Raw genomic sequence first — 25,246 nt, forward strand, 5'->3', positions numbered from 1 at the left:
CAGAGACAAATTTTCCTGACCAGAAGGAATATTTGTCAGCAGAACAAGATGAAAAAACATGCTACTTAACTCCTTCTGTTTCACCTGCTAGTTCATCAGCTAGACTTCAAGATCTGTACGGACTCTTCCTTACGCCATGAAATGTCATCAAATGTCAGGAAATATCAAGCTGTTATTCAAACCATTAGTCCAAAGGAAGTGTGACACAACATTTTTTGGTTGTTTTTTTTTTTTTTTTTTTAAGTCAAAGGCAGCTGTTATTTTCTGGCTCATAAGATGTCTGCTAAAATGCAACAGAAGCGTTACAAATATTTAGCAAGTTCCTTCAAAAAATAGTGGATTGTTTTTTTTTTTTTAATTTAACCTTCTAGTGTTCTCAACAGGAAAAGAATACATCATATTCCAAATTGATCCACTGAGAGAAAAGGGGGAGAAAAAACCACTTCGGATTCGCACACACACCCCCCACCCCCACCCCCCAGTAAAATCAAGTAAGTAAATTGATGATCAAAACCCAAACCCACTCATAGAATACAGCTCTTTAAGGCATACCAGAAGAATCTGAGGCTTTTTTTCCCTCCATGCAGAGATATTAGTGAACAGCTAAATACAACTTTTTAGTATTCGTCTTCAAGAATGTTTACAGGCCAAAGTCCACCCAGGTCACCAACGCGCATGTTTGAATCTATAGCAGCAGCAGTCTATGGAGTCAGAACCTCAACTGAAGGTAAGACTGAAGAGTTGTAAACAGCTTCTAGTATCTTATTTTAACTGCCTTTTAACACTTGGGTATTTTTAATATATAGAGGACAATTAATATAGATGAAAATTAATATATATACACTTTTATATACAGATACATACAGAGAATACATACATATGCACGTATTTATACACAAGCACACATGTTTTCATATGTGCTTTTATATTTTACACATACATGAAAAAGTCATTTAAGCTGAAAGGAAAAAGCGCAGAAAAGAGCGCATCCTTTCTACAACTGCAAGAATCTGTGAGCCACGTTTTGGCCATCTCTGCACAGATGGTGTGACAAGTCCCACAGACCCATCCGAAGCGCAAGTTTCTTTAGCCAAACATCTCCCTCCTTCCCACCAGTAAAAATAAATAAATAAAGAAGAAAAAGAAACAAAAAGGGAGCCTTGAGGGACTGGATGAGTCAGAGGTTAGTAATGAACTACAGACACACATCCCTGGGTCAGCAGTTCACGCCTAGCCCATGTCAGGAGGGATGGCGAATTGCTGGCAGTCCGGACCTATAGGAAGCCGCTTTACGATTCCCAGTCCCAATGGTAGGATCCCCTCAGCACAGCTGCTGGCAGCGGCAGGAGGAACATGACAGAATGGAACTGAAAGACCCAACATACTCGCCAGATCTGGAGAGAGACCACCCTGGTGACCCCCATCCGAGCTGCTGCCTCTGCTCTGTAGGGGATTCTCTAGAACCCACAGATGCCCAGCACGTGCAGACGCCAAAGTGCCCAGCGCCAAAGGACACGCGTCGCAGCTTCACAGCACAATCTGATTACGGCATGTTTCTGGCATGGTATTTGAAACAAAGATACGAGGTGCCAGCATCACTGCTGTACGCAGAACTAACAGCTACTTTCAGAACAAAGAGTTTGCAAATTTGTTAGGAACAAGATACGTTAGGGGCTGTACCCTGTACTTTTATTCTCTTCCCTGCAACGCATTACTTGTTCGCTCAGTTTACCCTGAAAGAAGGTTATATACATATAAAAGTTGACAGTTCTCCTTAGAAGAGGCAACCTTAGACCTCACATACTCTGTGCCCTGCTTTTGCGACCGACCCAGAGCAGCATATCAATCGCTTCCACAGACACTTGGCAGAAGTTTTCCTCCAGCTCCAGAGGTGGATCTCTACTTGTGAAATCTAAACCAGACCAACACGCACTATTTTTTATTCAGTGTGGCTACAAATGCACAATACAGCTGACATCTATGAAATCTGCATGACCATCTGGACTTCCATCAGCTCTTCGAGTGGGTATTGACGTAGCATCCTAACCAGCAAGCACATTACCCCAGGAGGCACTCCAGCAACCCGCAACTCAAAATGCAAAGGGAACACTGACCTTTTAAAACTAACACCTTCTTCCCCATCACTTACATATCCCAGTATTTCTCTCCACTTCACCAGAGGCCACACTGCCCACAGACCAACCATTAACTATTTGATGTTGCCCTCACAACAGCAAATCATCAAAGGTGGGTGCCTCCAAATGGTATCAAGGGAAAGGCTGCAGAAAGAAGGACCAGGAAGGAAAACACCCAGGAAGCCTTCACAGAGGAAAGAAATGGAGATTTTTTAAAAACTGCTGTTTCCAATTTCTTTTTTTCTGCCTGCAGCAGAGGAACAGTAACAGTCCTGACACATTCCAGCAGAAGTAATGAAACACTTTTGTACCACAGGATTACTCTGACATTTAATTGACCATGTATTTCCACCTTTTTGCCTTGCACAATTCTCCCATCAGAAACATTACCCTTTTTAAATTAATCACTCCATTTACACTTGTTTGGATTTATGTTTCACAGTTTCTATTCAGCCTCTGTCATTGCCACTGAAAGGCCAGGAGTGATTTTGTACCTGTGGACAGCATGCTGAATTGTCTTCTGCTTTATTTACTTTAATGTAAGCCGAGTGCAGGTCGAGTCTGCACTAATTACCAGTATTTTTCAAACAGGCTATGCTTTTTATGCTGGTAGTACTCAGTTGAAAGGGGGTATGTGTCTTTCAGTACACAAGAGCAATGCCAGCATAATAGCTTTAGTTTAAAAAAATCTACGACCTCACATCAGATTCTTGGTGTATTTAAAGACAACACGAAGGTTGCAGCTAAGTGACACCCTAGGCTACAATACCGTGAAATTTCTCTGGCTGCGGTCCATTTTGCACTCTACCGTGCCCATTTCCCACAAGGAACATAATCCCGTAACGTGAACAAAACCGGTATTTATTTAGCAGTCCTCTCAACATGAATGCACAAGCTCAGCCTTCCCCAGGACAGCAGCTGGTGGCACAGAGTGAGCCCCCTCTTGCGTACCTGTTCTGATGTTCCTGTAGCACTTGGTAGATGCTGATAAGGAAAGTTTGGTTTTTAAAGCTCCCCACAACGCAGTCCTTGTAGATCCGAAACTCAGCGGCTGTGACAGCCTCGCCCTCAGGAATCTGAGACAAATTAAACTTGAACTCCTTGTGGTGCCGCTGGTGAGGCGTGAACTCCTTGTCATACTCAACTGCAGATAGGAAAAGGAAAGAAAAGGAAAAAAAGGAACCGTGACTAAAATTTAACAACAAAAGGTTTCCACATGCTGCCACCTGTTCCTTGAAAAAACCAAGAATCCTACTTTTTTCTCCAAAGATAGCCTTGGCGAGTGCCAGGAAAGCTTATGCAGCTAAAGCCTTTCAAATACAGTACTCAGGAAAGATGAATGTTCACCTTCTCTAGCCAATGCCTTTGAGATTTCCCCATTTTTTAAAGAAAAGCCAGCTTTGACAGGTGAAATATGACCGTGCATTTTGCTCCTGTGTGAAACTCTGAAGCTGTGACTGCCCCCAGCATTTTCCACCTGCGGATCTCCATGTTCTTCACAGCATTTCCTTAAGCCTCACACCCCCCTTCCAACAGAGGAGACTATTAGCTCCATTTTGCTTTACCACATAAAGGCACAGACAGAAGTAAATGTTAGCACCAGGTCAACCGATTCCCTAACCATTCTACAAACTGCTGTTTTCTGGCTCCCGGGTTTGTGCGTTAGCCATCAGACTGGCTTGTGAGCAGGATAAGATGAACATGACATTTATTTCAAGGGTTAAAGTTAACCAGAGCTCCCCTTCCTTTTGCAGAAGCTTATTTGAGAATGAGAGAGCTGAGAAGGAGTGACCCCTTTTGGTTTCTAGCCTTAGCCCTCCTCAGGTACGCTATCGGGTATAGAGTTTAAAACAGACGCAAACCAGAACCCCTCCTTCTTCAGGCCTCAGGATTTGCATTTTCTCTGTTTGAGGCCCCCTTTACAAACTCTACTTCTAGTCCCACTCTTGTATTACTTGATTACATCTTGGTTTATTCTGACTTTGATTTATTGTTCATTATTTCTTCTAATTTTCTATTAGAAATTGCTTAAAACATTAACATATTATACAAACATACAAAATTACATCTTTAAAGCCCTGAGGGGGGAAAAAAACAAAACTAAAAAACTGTTCCCACCAGTGCAACTGAAGGAGTATATGTCAATGATGAATAAGTCACCATTATATTATCATTAGGGACATGATTACATTCAGAGAAGGCAGCAACGGAAGTACAGATCCCTTTTCACATTTGTCTTTGTGCTCACTTTTTCTTGCTCCCCCCCTTAATACATCAAACTGGAAAGGCGTCCATGAGACTACCCTCACAACATCCCATGAGGTAAGCAGCAATCCCCATTTTACAGCTGGGATACTGAGTCACCGGGAGAATGACTGGTCCAAGGACAGGCAACGGAGGCTCGCTGCAGAGCCAGGAACGACAGCCAATGTGCTTGAGGTTCATTGCTTTACCCACAGGTTAGCTCCCCGGAGAGCAGATACGTCTCCTGGCCACTGGAAACAGCCCACGGAGATTTTCCCCTCTACCTTTCCCAACTGCCTGTTCCTCCTCATCCCCCACTCCCAGTTTCATCTGTGTCCTCTCCCTTTCCTTTGGCAGCCCTTTCATGTGAGCTGCCTCATCTGGCTGGGTCCACATCCTGGCTCCCTGCGAGACAGTTAGTCACATCCTTCTCTTTGAAGCTCGCCTGGAAATCTTTTCACCTCCGCATGACTGCTGCCGAGCATTTTGTGGGACACCGCACTTGGAGATGCTGCGTTAAGTGCTGCCACGGGGCAACCAGGCAAACTCGCAAACCACTGTCAGAGTCGGACACCGCTGACAGTTTTAGCAGTCTCGCGTTGCATCTGTCTGAGCAGTTTAGATGCCAAATGACTGACAAATGTGGGTGTCCGGACCTCACGGCTTCCAGAAAGGAGGTGGTAACACCCAGTATCTGCATCAGAGATTGCACCAAGGCAAACGATGGTACTGCTCACTTCCAGTGCCACCTAGGAATTACCTCGCTGGCCATCAGTTATCGGCAAACTGGGCTTCCCTTTGAAGCACGCACCCCAGCTTTTAATTGGGAATGACTCTGGCAATGCTGGACTGGTTGGCATGACTTGTGTGTATGCCCTTTGAGAAGGGGCCTGAGCTGCCTGGTTACTCCCCATCCTGACGCAAGCGCTGCAGGACGCGCTTCCCAAAACAGAGTGGCCACGTACTTTCAGAAACTCGCAAGCATCCAACCGGCAAGTAACCGTGTTCGGCTGCTTGCAGCAGAATGACGTGCCCAACTTGGCCTTTTTACTTGCTGCTACAAGGCAAGAGGATGTAATTAATGGTGAGTGAATGTCTAAATCCACAGGTTTGGAGAGACACACGTATGAAGCAATGATTCCCGATTTAGAACTTGCAAAGTCCTTGCTTGTGAGTGCGACAACCAGCTGAAACCCACGTACCCTCCCGCACCCTTGCAGGGACGAACTGACCTGTGGGTGAGATGCAGTGAGGCAGCTTTTCCCCGGGCTCACGGCTGAGGATGATAAAGGAGGATCAGGAAGAGCAAGGGGAAGGACACAATCAGGATGAGCAGCAGAACCCCATCAGGGTGCCACAAAACTAAAATTACACTGGAGAGAAACAGTAAAGGAATATTTGATGCTTCCTGCCAGCTATGGCCCCATGTCAAGATGCAGTGTGGCCTCCCTAAGTGTGCAAAGGAGAGCGCAAAGTCATCCCACCCGGCATGGGGCTCAAAATGAGCCCAAACGTCACTTTTTGTTGTTCCTTTCTGACCTCAAGTCAGCTACGGCAGCCTTGCCTCCACTACAAAATACACAGCTTAAAAGCGATATAGCCAGACTCTAGTCCTTTAAATCAGTATTTTCTCCTACCCCTCTTCTAAAAAGTCAAACGCAAGCCACAAGAGGAAGAAAACCCCACCAAAACCATCTACCACAGAGCGTCAAAAGTAGCTGCAGGTACGACATTGACTCCGAGTACCCTTTCCCAGTTTATAACTTGCCCGATATGTTTACAATAGTATTTTCCTGTTTTTTAAAACTTTCTTCCTTTATCCCCGTCCTTGCCCAAATACCCCGCACAATCACAGAAGCTGACTAAACTGATTACAGGGGAAACATTCAGACTGATTTTGTTATCAGGCTTGGCAGAATAAACAACCTGAAACACACAAACAAGGAAACCTTTTTTTAATCCTTCAGATTAAGTAATATAGATTTTTCTGTTCTAAGAAAGGCATGTTCAGGAAGAAATACTGTTGAGTTGATGGTGTCCTCCTCAGTTGCATCCCTACGACATCACAGGATGGAAAAAAGCCTACATTAAGCTTGTATGAAGCAAGTATAAAAGTTTAACGAGTTGGAAAGTTTTTCTGGCTATGCATCTTCCCATGATACAATGGAGGGTGGGTTTTTTTTTTCTTCGTGGGAGTGGTGAGATATTTAAGTTCTATATACTCATTGTCACCCCATCAAGTTAATAATCAACTGTTTTCATTCAGCAAGACAGCTTAAAAATATAAAATGCCAACAGTTCTTCTCTGGGGGCTTTTTACCCCCTGGAAACTGTTCATTTTTAACAAAGAAGTCAAGTTTTAGAACAGTAACATTTGGACAGGCAAGATCCAAGCTGTCGGTTCCCAGGATTACCCAGTCTGTATTGCTATCGCGTTACAACGCATCAGATGACCTCGTATTCAAAATGCAGACAGCACATGCCAAAATGCAAGGCAACAGCAAAAAGGAAAAAATCATTTCTCAAGCTGCTTTCCAATTATTTTTTCTTTTTTTCCACATGAATTCGTTCAGGTCAGTCTGATCAGTGACATGTGAAATTCAAAGCTAATTTCCGTCCGAAGATGGACGTGTGCGTGTCCTCACTTCGTAAAGCCCCTGCAGGGAAAATCAGGCAGCTCACAGCCAGGGCAGGTTGAAAGCGAGGAGCCTTGAGTGGTGCTGGCCTCCCATAACCTCTCCCCAGTGCTGGCCAGAACATCAGGACCAAGCCAGGCAAAACCAGGGATTGTAGGGTCACGACAAGAACTATAGCCGTATAAAAGTCATCTTCATGGTCAGACTATATTATCCTGAACATTATTACTCATTTGCCAGAGTAGCTCCTTGGAGACTACAGATCCAGGCACGCACATACCAGGGCGAGTTAGGGAAAGAGATGGCTAACAGAGAGGTTTTAGCACATCATGGGTACGCGTCCTCTGAGCCAAAGGGACTGTCTGCTCCGCCACGCAGGTCTCTGCCCCCATCCTGGCTGGGGCTTCGGCTGCTCCTTCCTTTACAACACAAAGGAGAGTCTGAGCTGTGGACACCAGGAGTACTTGCCCCTGAGTTTCCATTACAGCTCATTTCTGAGCAGAGTGGCTAAGCACGCCCAAACAGTTAACAGAGGAGCCTGCCAGTAGCTCTTTACATTCCCCTTAACAAATATTTTTAAATGCTATACAAACACAACACTATTGTTGAGCAGTTAAAAAGGCAAGAATGGCAAAATCAGGGTTACTGTGGTTTTGAATTTTGTGTATTCTAATTCTAACTCAGTGTTGCAATAGCCAATTTCAGCACAAAATGTCCTTGGTTTAAAAATAGCATACTGCTTACAATACTTGTTACTTTAAAAGCACTGCACAAAAAAAGATTAATTAAGAAATTAACACAATGCATCTATTTTGGTAACTATACCATCCTACTTCCATGTGAGTGTGTTGCATACACCTTGGACCAAAGGAAACATAACTGTAATGACAGTCATGGAAATAAACTTTCCTCGTGCGTAGGAATTTTTAGCATTTCTTTTTGGATCTAAAGTAACTTGTATGCAGAAATAACTGGACAACAGTCTTTCCTGAGTAAACACAATTTACACTCAGAACAGTAGCACCAAGTGTCAGGATATTTGGTGTTTTTCTCCAGTTCTCAGCTGTTGAGAGAAGTTTTAGGTCAGGTGCTCAGGTAAGAATCTCAATGGTAGCTTAAGAAAGTCTCTAGCTCATACTCTAGGAACTAAAGCCAAAAATACTAACACGTATACTCATAACCTAGAGCTCCAAAAGTAAATTTTTTTTTTTTGATAAATTGTCTATATAGATAATTATAATTTCCACAACAACCTGGCTCCTTGGAGGGGGCAAAGAAGGAGTAGGGTCATAAATGAATGAGATACGATTATTTGGGATGGGACATTCTGCATCCATCCTGTCGCCAGCAAGGCTGAAACTTCTGAAGAATCTTTTGCACCCCAAGATGTTCACTGATGACTTGGTTTTGCAGGACCACTACAACCACGCTCCAGCAAAAGCAACCAGTATTCATAGCTTGCTTTGCAAAGTGAGTTTTGCACAAACGTTCATGAATTCAGTTTGAGTACAAATACAAGCCGTTCCTACTCATTTCTTCTCAGCCTTCACACATGACCCACTGCCTAATAAAATGAGAAAGCCTCTGAAAACTGGAGTTGTTAACAGGAGATTCTTCACCACCATAGCTACATAATAAGCACAGAGGCAACTTCTCCGTTTTACGTCACCAATTTCTGCATTAAGTCAACAGCATTTATCACATCTGGAGCAATGAAGCAGTGGATTAGGCCTCAAATACTTTAAGCATTACCACAGCTCCAACAGTCCCCTCTAATAAAAGGACCATGTACATGTATGACTGATCTACTGCTGCAACCTTACAGCTGCATCACCAGAATTTCTTCACTAATAGCTGTCAATAGTTTGCACAGGTCAAAATGTATGTAAGCATAAAAAAAAAACCCTCAACCTTGGTCACAGTTGCTGTAAAAAGAAGCAAAAGGCCGTAAAAATCTAAGTATAGGGCAGGTTTAATATAGAAGTTAGTAGTACTTTTGTAAGACAAACTGATAACACGGTGGGGGAGGACAGAAGACAAGCTTTCAGGCATGCAAGCCTTTTGTGCATCCAAGCTGAGGGATGTCCAACTTCAGTGCAAGACTCAGTCTTCATTTGAGTCTCACAATTTGCCTCCTATTTCACAAAAAGTGCTTAGATAGACCATCAGACACAGGGATTTATGTGGATGGGCCTGCAGCACATCCTTTTTACTCTGAAAAGATGCCCAGGATATGCCTGAAGTCTTGTCTGTATTTTCCAAATCTATCAGGTCAATCTAAAAAAAGACACCAAGTCTCCCAAACAGTCCCACATCACTGGCAGACGATCACAACTGTAGAAGCAGTGTCACTATTAAAGATTAAAGCTGACCTTTATTACTAAAATAAGCAGAATTTCCTAAATAGGACATAAAAAAGAGCAAAGAGTACAACCCAAAGAGTACAAAGTACCAGTTTAATGTCTTAGAAAGGGAAGAACAGAAGGCTAAAAGGCTTCACACCTTCTTTCAAGGAAACAAGAGTTAAGTTGTACTGAGTGGACCTGCAGGTGTAACAGCAGGCCAGCAGCAAAACCAGATGGCTCCTGGAAGTAGTGAGGATGCATCAGGGACAGGATCGGTGCTGGTTTTCACACTTGCTTATATTACATGCCACTGTCAGCTGGATACCAGGCTAAAGAGATGTGCTGTCTAACCCACTGCAGTGACACCCTAAATCCACTACTGCTTAGAGACAGGACTGACCACTTTGTCTTTACAGTAAGGACCCAAAAGAAAGCAAAACCTTCCCATTCTCCAAACTAAGATTTATTAGCATGCCATTTCACAAATAGTGAGCAAGAAAATTCTTTAAAATAGAAGAAACTCAGGTGAGACATTAAAATAAAAGGTCTGAAAGCAAATCCTCCCCTGCCCAACACGTGCAAGGGTGGGGGAGATTCTTCCCACCTTGCTCTCAGCCCAGCAACTTCAAATACCTTCCACAATCGCAACAACTCTACACAGCCCCTCAGGGTCTCTAAGAATAGACTGCTTCTTTCCGTCACCCCAGTCGTGGTGATGGATCCATCCCCGACATCGAGCGTGTTCCCTACTGTCCCTCTCCTACGTGCCAGGTCTCTCCCTCCCTCCTTGCCCCCTTCTGGAAAGCAGAATGAGCAAAAATAACTAATTTCAAAAAAGGAGCAGTCCCTCTGCCTCCCAGACGTCTCTCCTGGATTTGCAGTACAGCATCCCCAACAAACAGACCAAGGTTTGTTCTCGTAGATAAGAGCATGTAAAAGCTCACTGGACATCAGAAACGAACTTTGCCCGTTTGCACTCTTGGTAATAAAAAACAGTTTTTAAACAGAAAAAAAGTCCAGATACTTATGGTTGAATCTGGCATTGCACTTTTTGTTGATCCCTCTGGGCCCAGTTGAGGTGGTCTAGAGACAACGGCTACCTGTGCTACCATAAATATAATGCAATTAGAAGTTAATGCCTAGACAGCTTAAAAATAAGACAACTCAAGGCCAGCAAACTCCAAAAGGGTGCTTTCTTCGAAACAGCTATAATATCACATCTGGGCCACCACAATATAAAGTGGATTTATTCCACTAACTTCAGTGGAGCAAAGCCAGCTTACATCCGATGAAGACCTGGCTTTATGCTCGATAGCTGTGAGCGCCAGAAAAGAATGACTCAGAAAAATAACCCATCGTTAATCCAATCCCAATGTAATTATGGGGATTAAATTTAAACAATAGCAAATCACTCCCTAAACATAACACTCTACAGAAGATCTTCAAAGGAGGAGGGCCTTTTACTTTTGGACAAAAAATACAACTGAGCTCTTCTTTGTTTCTTTGTGCTGGGAATCAAGCTGGAATCAGCTTGTAAAATCAGATTAAAACAGTTGCACAACAGCTTCCTTTCAGGATTCCTGAACCAAAGGCAGTCTAAAAATCAAAATAATGCACTAACAAAATATATTATACCCATGAGACACCAGAAAGTACTGAAAGGTATTTTCACAGTATCCACAAAGATGCCTACTGTATGGCCAGTAAAGCTTTTCCACTCTACACTGGCAGGCAGGCGGCAGTGGGGACCAACCTCACTCCGGCACGTGATGGGAAGAGCTAAAGCGAAGGTGAGGAGGAGGAGAGCCCTTGAAAGAACACTCTGGGGAGGAGCTAGGCCTGGGAGGCAAGCCACCGGCATCTCCACCACTGGCACTCACTTTTGGGCTTCCTGTGCTGTCCCCCTTGAAATAACGGAGATCGCTTTGCAACTGCAAAGACAGCCGCCTCCTATGTCCCCTCCCCACGGCTTCCGAACTGCAAATGTTAATAAAACTGGCATTTTCTTTCCATATGCTGGCACATATGGCAGCTCCCTGCACTGAAAACAGTGTTGTATCTTAGGAAAACAAAACATCTTTCTGCTTAAGAGATGCCAAATTGCTTTATCAAAGAGACTACTGTCTGCATTTTTGTGGCAATATTAATGCAGTTCCCACTGAGAAGTTGATAAAGACCCTGACTGCAAAAACACCCCGCTGGAAGAAGTGATCTGAAGCTATTTCTGTATTGAGTTTCCAAATAATTTATGATTAAAATAATATTATGCTTTCCAAAAACCATTTCTACTTCACAGCCAGGTTTCATGCACACAGACCCAGCGTTGGGGGAAGAAGGTGATGCTGTCAGCCTGGCGGCAGGGACACACGATACGAAGCACTGAGCAGCTACACACATGGAGGGAAGAGGATGCTCTTACGGCTCCCATTTGCTCCCTTGGGCTTTGCTTGCTCCTGCATCCATACCCACAGAGTAACTGCCCGGGACACTTAGAACCACCCGTGGAAATCTTCTGCTCACGGCGTTTCCCACCCTCCAGGCTCGCCACGGGTCACGCTGCATTTCCTGCTGGCACAGCCATCCGCATGCAGCTCCCTGGAAGCGCACAGCTGCCCCAGGAGCACCAACTGGGTCTGGAAACGTTTTCAGGATTTTTTAAATGGTGCAGCAGTTGTCTGGCTTATCTCGCATCATCTCTCAAAATTATCCACCCTTCCACAGGAATTTAAGGCAGTCCAAACCAATTCACTTGCACATTTGAGCTAAATTTCAAAACCAAGGTTGTGCAAAGTGGGAATTTTTCAAAAATTTATGGGCATTTCCCTCTCTGCTTTTTTCACAGGGAAGGCTTTAATGTTTATCAGTAAGACTGTGATCAACCAGCAGCAAGTAGGAAAGCAGGCAACGTGAAAACATCGGCAAGTGAAGCTCTACACTCTCATTTTGTTGAGCACTCAACTCAGCATCACAGGCAGGTTTCAGCTTTTCATTTAATAGCCCAGCTGAAAAAGAAATCTCCTGAACACAACGCAATCACTCCCTGTAAAAATATTGCCCAGAGTGCTTAAGGTATTAAAAATTATTGAAAAGGTTTAATCCAGCACTCGAGACACCGATACACAGAAAAAATCAGCCGTGCTTCAGAGCTTGTCGTGCTGTTCCGAAGCCTACACCACCACACTGTAATGGCAGCATCGCTGACGTGACTTGTGACTCCAGCGGACACCATGAAATGCTGTTGCGACACTTAGTATTTTTACACAGGGCTCCAATTTCAAATGACTGCATCAAGCAGCAGCCAGCCAAAGGACCGCCACAGAGCATGGGCTTTGGGGAACCCCCTTTAATGGAGCTGTGAGAGAGCACGACGGACACCAGACTTGATATTGGCCAGAGAAAAGAGACGACATAAGAAAGGAGGAAGCCCTGCACCTAAGGAGGGCAGAAAGTGACAGCAGGGATAAAAAGACTAAAATCATGGTCTGGAGATGCCACAAGTCCCCAGTGTTCAATGTGACTACAGAGCGAACGCTCTCCGGGAGAGTCGAGGCGTGAAGATGCCACAGCTCTGAAGACTGAGGAGAGCAAATGCGTGAAGTGTTTGAAGAAACATGAAGTATTTTAAAGATTATTATTCCTGGTCGTGTGCATTTCTCTAAGGAGCAGTGTGGTTTGGAAGCGAACCCTCCCTTGCTGCCTCCGTTTACCGTGTGCCGGCTTGGCACACCGATCTGGAAGAAGCGGCTCCAACATGTCACCGGGATGGGAGACTCCCAACCACTTCTGGGGTGGGGCACCACCGTGGCATCAGGACAAGCCCCTGTGCCCCCAAGAGCCAGAGCCTTGGAAGACATCGAGCTATGCAGAAACACCAGAGCACCCTTGCTAAACATGCTATTTCTCTTGCCACCCTTCTTATTTAGCGCTCCTTTCTCCCTGTCCTTCTGCCCTGGCCATCCTGCCGGACTCCCTGAAGGCTGAGGAGAGTCTCCCTCAGGCCCAAGGTGAGGGAGAGCGCACCGAGGGCTTGTGCCGCAGCTGCGACTTGTTTCGATTCCTGCTCGTTCGCACATGACGAGGCCTCACAGGGGCGATGGCGGCAGAGCCCCCGGCAGGCGCAGGCCACCACCACGCGAGGAGGCCCAAGAGGCGGCATGGCACCCGCCCGAGGGGCCCCAGGGGAGGCCTGTGGTCCCAGCAGCACGGGTCTGTCAGAAGCTCTTCTTTCAGAAAGCTCTGACCAACACCTGCATGGTGTCACCTTTGGTCCGTGGGACTGGAGGAGACCTAAGGCAAAGCAAACCCTCTTTAATGGAGACGCGAGGAGCCCCAGCAATGGCTGCCCTGATCTCCCACTCTGCCGAATCACCTGCGCAGGCAGACACGGCCTCCGTCCCCCACGGATAACGAGGAGCCTGGCTGCCCGCAGGGTGTCCATAACCCTGCTCTCCAGCGCACTCTTCTCGTAGGGACAAATTAAAGGGCCAGGAAGGAGAGTGAAGGACAAGGAGAGAGGGATGGAAGAAGGAAAAGGAAAGTCTCACCACTTCCACAGCCTTCTCCAGCCAAGGCAGACGGGCCGTGAAGCCCCTTAGGGCTCTCACTGCACAACCCTAACACATCTGGGAAGCGCTCAAGAGCTGCGACCATGAAAACTGAAGAAAACTTAACAAGAGACAAAAATCCCAGAATATTTTACAGCGATTACAGCAATGTGAGGTAACTGTCCCTCTTTCCGAGGCAGTAACACCTTGCAAAGCACTCTTTCCACACTTGCCCTATGTCATGTTTTGTCCCCACCACGTTTTGTCCCCACCACGTTTTGTCCCCCCCCACGTTTTGTCCCCCCCAAGGCAGGTAGTGACCTTGCTCCATGCCCTGCACGGCCCCAAGTTCGCATTCCTCCATGAGAGCCACGTTACATGGGACCGGACATGCCTGCTCCAACTGCAGCTCCCTGCCGCCTGTCTTGCCCTCGCCAGGAGCAGACGCCTGTGGAAAAGCAGAAGAAGGAGGCAAGCCTACCCAATATGTCCCTAGAGCCTTCTCCTAGCAAGCGCCATGGTGTAAGCCTGGCACCACGTGGACCTTGGTTTAGAGAAGACGAGCTCTGGGCACATTTGCCCTCCATGCATCCCACTGGAGGGATGCAGCCGGAGTCAACCAGAGGGAGCGCCTGGCGTGCCTTGGTCGTAAAAACACAGGACTCCTGCCCTACCAAACTACCGAAACCCCATTTTTTATTCTGCCCACTGCCCATGCCCGCAGGGTGAGATTTGGGAGGTGACTTTTTTACCTCTGAAATCTCATCTGCTGTCAACCAATATAACGATGCTGTGGAAAGCCAAGCAGCCGTCAGGCATTTAAAAATTTGCAGCCGCTGTGGGCGGTTGGAGCAGAGGTCACAAAATGGCCATTAATAGTTTTACCTAACCTGCAGCCTTTCAGCTTCTCAAAACACGGCTTTAAAAAGACAAGAAAATGACATCACACAGCTTTAACGAGCTGCATAGGGGTAAAGAATGTCAACCTTTAAAAAAAAAAAATTAAAATAAGGAAAAAAAACTTGAAAAAAAAGCCCCAGTTTGCTTAACAGCTTTTCTCTAAGCCTTCCTTTTTCATTATTTTTTTATATTCCCATATCCCCCAGTGACCAGAAGCATACTTGGAATGTCTCTGTCCATCTGATAAAGCCATTGTAGGCTGCAGCCCCGCGCCGGGTCCGCGGGGGATACAGCTCCTCTTCCCGGCGGCGCAGCACAGTGCCCAGCCCGGTCAAAAGCCAGGGAGATGCAATGCTTTGGGAAAGATGGAAGAGTCCCAGTCGGGGTGGGAAATCCTAGGGAAAAAGTAACACTTGAGGAAAAACACCATTAAAAGAACTATTAAAACAGGATTTGTGGAATAATCCTTAGTTCCACATAGTTGGCCTGACTTTAATACAGTAGCATAGCTGGGTAGTTCACCTGAAAAACATCCAGCAGGAAAAGAGACAGCCTCTGCCAAGTTCTACTTTTTTTTTTTTTTACCCTTTTTTTTCCCCCCTCTCACTTTCACCAAACACACAAAGCAATCCTTGGGTTCTAGGCATTTAAAAGTCAAAGTTACATACAAATGGTCTTAAGGTAACAGCACATAAATCGACTCCAAAAGTCCTCAGGTTAACAAATAGGAAATTAATAAACCTCACTGGTTTAAAAACCAACCCGGTATGTAGGCATTTCTGGCTTTCAGTTTATCTGGACCCTTTTCCTTAAATTATCAGGTTTCTGAAGACAGAATTTAAAACGAACAAAAGAGAAGGTGTTAAAATTCTCAGCAGTCGCTTGCCCACAAATTAATTTTTAGACATTTGGCTTGTATATCTTCGCTCTTCGCGATTCATGTCCCGGCTGTTTGGCTATCCCAGCATTTCCCTGCCCCACCCAATCCAGCCTTGTCATCACTGATTTTATTTTTCCGCTCCTTCTCTCTTAGTAATGCCCTCCTCTCTTGCCTTGACTGGTCACATGCCATCCTGGGAGAAAAGTATCAAGACTCTTCCAACTTTTAGTAAAGATAAATATATAGAGAGAGATCGATTTAAATAAGTACCCACAACCGATTTTTGGTCTTAAAATACGTTTTTTATCTTTTATCGTGCCTGAAGTGTGTCTAAAGTTGTCAACAGCTGAATTGCCCAGACACAGATTTTAGTTTATGACTCAGTGGCGAGCACATTGGTTACAAAAAAATTTGCCTTTTTTTTTTTTTTACTGACAGTGTTAGCAAGACTCCAGAGAGATAGCTGCCATACCTACTTGTTTTTTGTTTGTGTTTTAATAAGAAAACCATCAACCATTAGAAAGTTTGTATCACGCTAGCACCTCAACACACTCTCTTTACAAACATACAGAGAGTAGCGCGATCTCACAAGCAAAACCCTTTTTAATGCACATTTACTAAATCATTTTTAACCCTGCACACTAAACCGCCCTAACAAGTGGGTCTGTGGCTGATGTGAGTGAATGTTTCTACTGCTGTTCTCACACAGAGACAACAAGGCGAAAGCTTTATATAATGTTTGCATGCAGAAAAAAGGCAATTCATTATATGGAATGTCCTAGTAAAGAACTTCCTCTAGTTGAAATAGGAGAGCAGGAACCTAAATGTTGTATAATTGGTGTTATTAGCTGCAGCTGCTATCATACTTGGAGAAATGTCCAACTCAGAAACAGCAGTGATGAAGCGCTCCAAGATGAGTAATAATATGCTTGATATTAAGGGAGGGGGATAAAAAGGATTGTAAAAAATGTGCTCTCTGGTACAATAACAGTCTCTCAGAGAATTGCCAGGCAGAAAACACTGCGGGATACCAAAAGAAAAACACACCACATTTAAAGTGTTGTCTCCATTAAACTGAAATTGGGGGGGGGGGGGGAAGTGGGTAGAGAGGAAACCGCTTGTATTTACCTAACCTATGTGAATGCAAATGCTCGCATGTGTGTTGTAACAAGATTGGGGACTTTGAAAGCTCTAATCAGTAGGTGCATGAGCAAATATTTATTCTGATCCATTCCAACTCTCTGTGGTTTGTAAATCCCCAAGAAAAAAAAAAATCTGCAGAACAAACCAGTCTAGACCACAGATTTTGGCTACTTTACGCTAGTTAGAAAATTACAGGAAATAGGCCAACTCCAAGGAGGGGTTTTTTGGTGGACTTTTTTGTTTGTTTTCTGAAGACCTGTGACTACCTGATGTACGTGCACTTGTTTGGGTAGCCGAAGAGAATTCTTTCGGGCATTCTTTAAAGCATAATCACGGCAATATAGAATTCCACATGCTTGATGTCTTGGCGAGGTGTTGATGTATATAACATTGCAGGCTCTTTCTGACCCACGCTTTTCATCCAAAGACATTAAAAAAACCCCAACCCGAATAATAACGCCTTTGTATTTCAAGATCCTGAAGAGTTTCTAGCAACATTATTTCTCACCCTGTTACCCAAACGCATGGAAAGAATCACTCGATATCTTTCCATCAGAGGAAAATCCAAGCTGGAAAATATTTTAGATAGAAGGTTTATCTTATTGGGGATAGCATCCATTCAAAGTGTTAGAAGATCTTTCCATCCAGCATTAGAAAACCTTTTCTATGCGACAAAGTTTCTGCCTTTACCATGTGGAAAAAATCAAAAGCTTGAGCAACTCTGCTTTAGGCTGAGCCAGAAAGAGTCTGGGTGAAACAGAACTCTCGGCTCCTACTGTAGGCACTGAGATAAGGCCCCTAAGATAAGGGGATGTAAAAAATACTGGTAAATACAAAATATTTTCTAATAAGTATTTCCATTAGAAATGCTTTTCTCATAATTATGCTCTTAATATTTTGGATTTGGGGTTTGGGTTTTTTTTTAAATTAGGGTAAACAAAAAACCCACAATGAGATATTTTTAGTGGGAAGAAATATTTCTGTTCAAAGACTAGCTTTTATTATAAATACAAAAAAAAGCTGATGCTCAACAACAGCAAAGCTGATACAAACCTTCTTGAGTACGTATTTCAACCTCATATTTCTGGCTCAATTTTAGGAAAAATTTTTTTCCTCTGCCACCGCCTTTCTGCTGCTTCTTCATAGCTGTTCATGGTGGCAAGAGCAGCACTGATGCAGCAACAGCAGCTGGGACAGTTACCCTGCATCCAATGCATCGCTTGCCATAGGACCTAGCCGAGTTGCATCTCACCCAAAAAGGCACTGGGCATGGGCAGTGGTCTGATAACTGACAGCCTAACCTATCTGAGATAAGGTTATTTCCACCTGTGATTTACCACAGTCATATATTTGATTTGGCTCAGTGCATCACAAATCCTCTTTGGGTACTGTGGGATTACCAAGTGGAAACATCAAGGTCTTTAGACAGGTATCGGAAACAGTGTGACTATTTTAGTTTAAAAAAAAAAAACCCCAGACAAACAAACACTAAAGAAAAGCCAGCTGTCCTCTGCACACAGAAGAAAGTGTGATGGAAAACCTTTGAAGAGGCACCCAAATCTGAATTATGGCATGGGAGGTCCCCTCCTGTGTCTCTGATTGCCTTCAAGAGAGGAACCATCTCAGCACACAGACTGCTGCTGCTCAGCACCTTCCAAGAAAATGACCTTCCCATGGGCAATTGGATGACTTGAATGCTCTGCAAATTAAACAACCTTCTTTTTGTTTCCCTTGTTCAATGAAAAGCTACCGAGCCCCCGTGGCAAGTCCTAGCTCCCAGTGCTGCCCTTTCACTCCGCAGGCAGGGCCGGACCATGCAAATCCTATTTCAATCTCAGTGTCTGCCAAAGCCCATGGTCGCTGGTCTCAGGACACCTTGGAAAGCCCACTCCGACACTTTTCTGGATAAAGTGAAAAGGAACGGAGTGAAGGAAGAGTCTCTTCTTACCTCCCTCTTCTAGTATTTTATTTGCGGCAGCTTTACAGTTAAGTTTGCAAGGGATCTCCAAAAGAAACTAGATTTTGCCCCCTCCTCCTTGTTAAAATCCATTTTAAAAGTCATATTGCTTTCAGAATTGATGGGATAGAGAAAAGACAAAGTTCATGAGCTAGTCTATCCATAAATAAATACAAGTTTAGAAGGACTTGTTAAGGCCCTTCTATTTTGGTTACATTGCTAACGGCAAAATGTGCACTGATAAACTTTCCAAATTAATACATATGTAAGGGTGGAATCAAGTACAAGTTGATTCAGTTCAAATAAAAACCAGTTTTGCTATTGTAATATAAAATATCTCTATAGATTGCCTCTGTGTGAGCAACTTTACCCACATTACAGCAGGACCTCAGGAGTCCTACAAAACCAGAAGCAAAACAGGTAAATGGATGCAAAATTAAAACTGAGAAAAATTAATACAGTGAAATGCCTTAAAATCTGCTAATACATAAAAATAGCCAGCTCCCAGGTTAACATTCTGTGCTCCATATTGGTGGTGTCCTACAAGCAGAACAAGAGAAAAGGCTAAAGTTGCATTTCTGTATGTCTCAGGTAAGACTGTGGGGTGTATTTTCGCTATATCCTTCCTCAAAGACTTGTATTTCTTGTACACACAGCTTTAATGTTGTATTTCTTGACGTTTTAGTTTTAGTTTTCTTCTTAAAACTGAATGTTCTTGAAAGGCTGCACACTCTTAAATAACCATATGAGCTGAATCAAAAGTCTCTTGGACAGATACATGTCATATTCCGTATACAACAAATACTCCTCCTTTCCCCACACTGGATTCCTTGTCCAAGGAGATATACGTTAGAAGCTCAAACTTACCAGCATTAAGCAATGGCAAGAAACTGCCTCTCAGATTCCCTTCCAACACAGATACCTTGGCTAGGAATGTTATGGTCTTGCTTGATTTTCACACTACTAGAAAACAGAGCTTCAATAAGGAATATTACTGAAAAAGCAGTAAAAATTTCTTATTTTTACTCCTATTAGAAATTCTTTACAAATGTTACAGATACTATCATGGCTTAGATGTCTTACAGGTAACTGTCAACTAGACTCAGCAATGCACTGCTTAAGAAGCTAAACACCTCTTCAACAGAGTTTTTCAAATTTTGATACACTCATTTTGATTTTCAGATGTTGATACATTCAATTTAATCCTTAAGTGCTCAAAGTTTGCAAAACTGCTCATCTGCTGCAATTCCCATCCACTTTCTATTTTGGAGAATTAACCAAGTCAAGAAGGCTAAGAATTCATAATTCATTAAGGCACCTGGTTCACCTTGGTTTTCACAGCATCTCAATCCTTTTCAGCAGCTGTGCCTTCACATCAAAAGCTGAAGCTCACAGGAACACACCTAGTGATCTTAAAAAGTCCAGGATTATGATAGGGCAAGAAATGGAGCTTCCATTTCCTAAACACCAACGCTTTTGAGTAGATGCTGTTTAATGTCAGACTGGAACCAAAATATCACAAAGTTAAACTAGTGAAATGAAAATGCTGAAATTATGTTTTGCTGAAGCAAGAAGTTTCATGCTAATAGTACATAAAAATTCAAACTTGCAAGAAAACAGAAATCACTAGATGAAAATATACAAATGGCCTAATTTCACCTCAATTTATTCTTAAGTTAATTCATTTTTTTTATGAAATCATCTTGCTCCTGAGAAATACTTCCGTTTCAAACAAAACTATTTTTCAGTGGAAAAAAAAGAAATTAGTCCTAAAATGCGCATCCAATCCCATTTGCGACTGCCGCTGCAGTGCTGGGTGCTCCCTTGGGCTGCTATCTCCACTGAGGAGAGCCCCACACTCCCCCCGCCCCGGGAGAGCAGATGAGCAGAAGAGCAGAGGGCTGTAGAGGACAGTTCCTCCAAAATGGCACTAATCCCTTGTTCAAAATGTTTAACAGCATTGGGCTGTATGGCGGTACCACTGGACTTTCCAGGCACTGATATCACAACAGGTAGAAATACCATCACCACCACAAAGACAGGTTAGTCCTCTACGGGGAGGTGCACAGAGCACCATGTGTATTTCCTCTTAATGGATACACTCAAAAGAAGTCCCTTCCAGAGGCACAGGTGGGGTTTCTGCAGTGATTTAAGCCCAGCTTTACACAAACTCTGGGTGACACTGGGGTGGATGGCAGCGCTTCCATCACGTTGCATGAAACTGCCCATGAGAGAGGCAGGAGCATGCAAAGAGAAAGAGCTCAGGGAAAACGGTCTGGTTTCATCAGAGGCTGCTCTTTTATCAGGTAGAATCCAGAAGTACACTTACACCTTTCCAGCGAATTTACAAAGAACTAAGCTGTGCTGAAACAGTTACCAGAAGGTCTTGCACACACCTCTGCTTGAGCAAGAAGGCTTAACCAAAACCATACCAATGCCCAAAGCTGACACTTGTGAGTTGTCTGAAGTACTGCAATCAAAACACTGTCCCTCAACTAGAAGCTCTGTAGGACAAGTTATTTTATTAACTGATGTAATAGCCACCCCTTTCACAAACCAGCAATAGCTAGGTTAAGAGTCTCATGAAAATCCCTTTCCACTCTTAACTCATTGTTAAGAGTCTGTGAAAACCCTTTCCACAAAGCGACCTCTCTCCAAGTTATTTGACCAATTGCAGGTATTTGCTTCTGACACAAAACCAAACACAAGTCTATTTGCTTTTTGGTTTTTTAACAAAAATACCTTGGAAAGACCTTGGGAAACTAGAATGTAAATTATTTTGCAGCTTCCCTCACAATGCTCTTCCCTCTACACGATGAAATACTTTGCTGGCATCTGTAACAAATCTATATTTTTAATACCAGTAGCACGCTGGACAAGCAAGACAATTTAAAGCTGGAAAATATTCTCCTTGATTTTCCTCATTTCCCAATAAAATTGGCTGAACTTTATTTGGCTGTTCACCTCCACCAACTAAAGACTGACATCTGCTTTTTAGTCTAGGTAGGTAATAGAAAGTTTCCATTTATTTAGAGTTCATTTTGCATTCCTGTAGATAGCAGAAAACTGTAACAAAATTTTGCACTTGCAGGAAATAGCATTCATATCACAAGGTATAGGAGCAGACATTCAGAAAGACTAGAAAATAAAAATCACATCTCATGATCGAATACCGCATCATCTATTTAGCTCAAAATCTCTTTAACCTCTTAAAAAAATCTACTCTCCACCCTGCTCATTCAGTGTACATGCATGCACTTGCTACACTTTTATCTATGTTACAAATCTTAGCAGTGTAAAAAATGTGGTTGCAGCCCATGTCCCAGTTTTTACTGTAGAGGTAACGGCGTTTTACAAGCAGGAAAGAGCTCAGAAGCAGATGGCGTTGTCACGTATCGGTGTAGGTGCATTAATATAAAGGAATGAAACCCTCCCTCTCATTCGATCACCATATGCAATAGTATACCCCCAGATGAATTGCGCTCTTCTGGTTCTTTCTCTTGCCCACCTGGCTGCACCTTTGCCGTGGTTCAAAATGGCAAATGCTGTGTACACAAGCGACTGCCTTCCCCCACGTAACCTGCCTGGAGTTAGAGCTCTCCCTGCTGCCCCCGGGCACAGATGAACCAGCACTTGGTTTAACGCCACTGTGGGAAAAGCCATGAGTACTTGTAGGTTCCTTGCAAGCAGCACCGGTACCATCCCCACCGAGATGAACTGCCAAAGCTCCGCTAAGGCACCTTCAACACTTCACAGAAAATCCTTGCCTTGCCTTCTTTTGGGACAGGACTCATGACCACGTTTGCCTGCGTAAGCAGACGTTCATGCTCCTGCCTGTAAATTCTTACCTCAGTAGACCTTTGTGCATGTGGTTCTTGCACCCTTGAGTTGTTTCTTTCCAAGTGTACTATCCCTCGCTCACACACACACAGTCTCTAAACCAACAGCAGTGGGATGGGGTATAAACGCTTACGTTCATTTTGGTGATGAGAGACTGGTAATAGGTATGTCTACACAGACGTTCAAATTCACTATTTTCTTGCATGTCGAGTTTGCATTCACATCATAAAGCTCTTAGATCCTCCATACCACCAGTTATTATCTAGGGAAGGACATGGCTTTGTATCCAGCTAACGCAAACAGTGCTACTATACTAACTCCAGGCAATAGACACTTGCCTCCATCAGGAAGCAAGAAGCATCTCCGTGGCAGATACACCCCATCCACTTCTCTTACCTCTTCAAATAAGAGATTAAGACAATTGTTTAAAAATTAGATTTACATAAAGTTAAATCCTCCTTCTTGTTACATGCATCAGATCATTCGTATACTGCATTGTCAGAGACCACTGGTGAGATACTGAGAGGAGATTATATTGGCCTCTCTCTCTAGCACCCTGGAAAGTCAGAGAGGAAACCAAGTTACTGGTTCCCTAGTCACCCCCGGCACATTCACCTGCAGCACCAGGAGAGCAGTGGCAAGGTCCTGGCTTCTCCTTAGCAAGCACAGAGGTTCATCAAGGGGAATAGAGTTTTGGAAACGTGAACTTCTGCATGTTAGATTTAGCTTTGAACAGTTGGCCAAGGGGAAAAGTTTTTCACATTTTATATAAAGCCAGTTGTAAAGCACACCGAACAGTATCGGGGGAGCCGTGAAAAGCTTCTGGGAGTGAAAATGGGAATTTTGGCCTCTTTTACACGTGGGCAAGGCTGATGAGAGGACTGATGGAAGAGTCCATTTCTAGACGCCTGACCAGCCGCACCAGCGTTCAGGCAAGCTCCGGGTGATTGGCAGGTGCTCGCGCTCTGCCAACTTTGTGCAAGCCCCTGGCACGCTGTGAGTGCCAGGCTGCGGGCTGGGAGCGCTGGCCCAGTTCCCAGCGGAGCAGAGCTCAACCTCTGAATGCAAGTTTTAAGCGAGTTAGACACACACTTCTACATACAGCATGTGATGGAGCTGAACAAGGTTAAGCCACCTTGAGCCTGAACCACCTTAAGCCACGCTTTGAAATAAAGCCTTTTAAGACTAAGGATATTCAGTACAGTATTTTCAAAACTTTATCCTACCGTACTCAGTGAGCTGGGGGTGGGGTGAAAACACAGAAGACAAAACCCCTTTCCATAAGGGCAGCTGAATCTGAGGTTTAGGTCTACAAATAGTTTAAATCCCCAAGAAGAGCTTGCAAATGCCCAGCATAAATTCCCCATTCTTTGTCTATTGAACCTTTTCCTACTATTCCCACCCGCTCCCAGCCCAGATGAAGCCTGAAGTTCAGATAGAAACCCAACTCACCAGCTGCAAAAGCTTAAAAGAGATACTCACAATAAATTGCCCCTCAGGGAAAAAAAAAAAAAATCTCTTGCCATTTGCTTTCTTATAGATTCTGAAAATCCCTAATGGGTGGTGAGTGGGATGTGGTCAGTGGTCAGCAGCGTCTCCTGCACATACACACTTTCTGTGCAGTCCTCCGAGGAGAATAGCAGTTGTCTGCATTTGATTTCCGAACCACATTTTCATCCTTTTCTGCCTGCACCCAACCACAAAGAAAAACAACATACTTGCTGCGCATTCTTTTCCCAACTTGAGAGCTGCTCTTCCATTTCTCCCCAGGACAGCTTGTCTCCCACAAAGTGCTTCATCTCACAGCCTAGCAAGATAAGCTGGGATGTGAACGTCAGGACCGCCAGACGTTTTTTGGGGACTGCCAGCCAAATTAGCACTTGTGGGGAGGCCCATCTATTTCTGTCTGCAAAGGGTTATATGCTGAAACCACTTCTGACAGCCCAAGTTAAACTGCAGAGAGCAGGAGGGTGGGGATGGGTAGGGGGCAAAGCCCTTCCCAACGTATGGATCAAAGACGACAGTGTATATCCTGTCATTGTTTGAAAGCACTGGAATTTTTGCCAGATTCTGTGTGGTTTTCAAAAGAAATGACTGTACGCTTTCTTTACAGTCTCAAGATTTCAGAAATTTAAGGAAGCATCAGAAATAATGAGAAGCGGATGATGCTGGTTACTGTGGTTCAGCCAATTGTCCAATTCCCCCTGTCTCTCAAAGTAAATAAAAATAGACAACTCTAGTGCCGGCAGTGAGGGGGAAATATCAACATCTTTCTTAGACTTTCTGTTTCCTAAGAACAAATGTTCAATTGAAAAAAAATAAAAAATTTCAAAACCAGAATCTCAGCTGAGCTATTTGTTGCATTTAGTTCAGAGTAACAAATTTTGACATGCTGGCTTCAGCTTCAAGACACTGAAAAGGTCTCCGAAATAAAGATTTACGAGATTCATAATCCCATTTTAGAAACATCTCTCTTTTAGGCCTTGCTGATCAGAATACTTCCTCTGGCACACAACATAGAAACAACAAGAGCCATGAGAGGACCTCAACAGATGATACATCTAGAAGAACGTTAATCTTAAAATTTAAGACATTTAATTAATCATGCTTCCTTTTACTAAA

The 25,246-nt window shown here is 43.9% G+C and overlaps 1 protein-coding gene across 1 annotated transcript in view; it reads right to left on the minus strand.

Annotated features, from left to right (window-relative positions):
* Positions 1-25,246, minus strand: part of BMP6 (bone morphogenetic protein 6) — a 94,605-nt gene that overhangs the window by 23,545 nt on the left and 45,814 nt on the right. Inside the window, exon 2 of the mRNA XM_059836064.1 lies at positions 3,087-3,279. Within this exon, the coding sequence (XP_059692047.1) occupies positions 3,087-3,279 (193 nt within the window). The remainder of the gene's footprint in view (positions 1-3,086; positions 3,280-25,246) is intronic.

Source organism: Gavia stellata, chromosome 3 (genome assembly GCF_030936135.1).
Source record: "Gavia stellata isolate bGavSte3 chromosome 3, bGavSte3.hap2, whole genome shotgun sequence".
Taxonomy (NCBI): domain Eukaryota; kingdom Metazoa; phylum Chordata; class Aves; order Gaviiformes; family Gaviidae; genus Gavia; species Gavia stellata.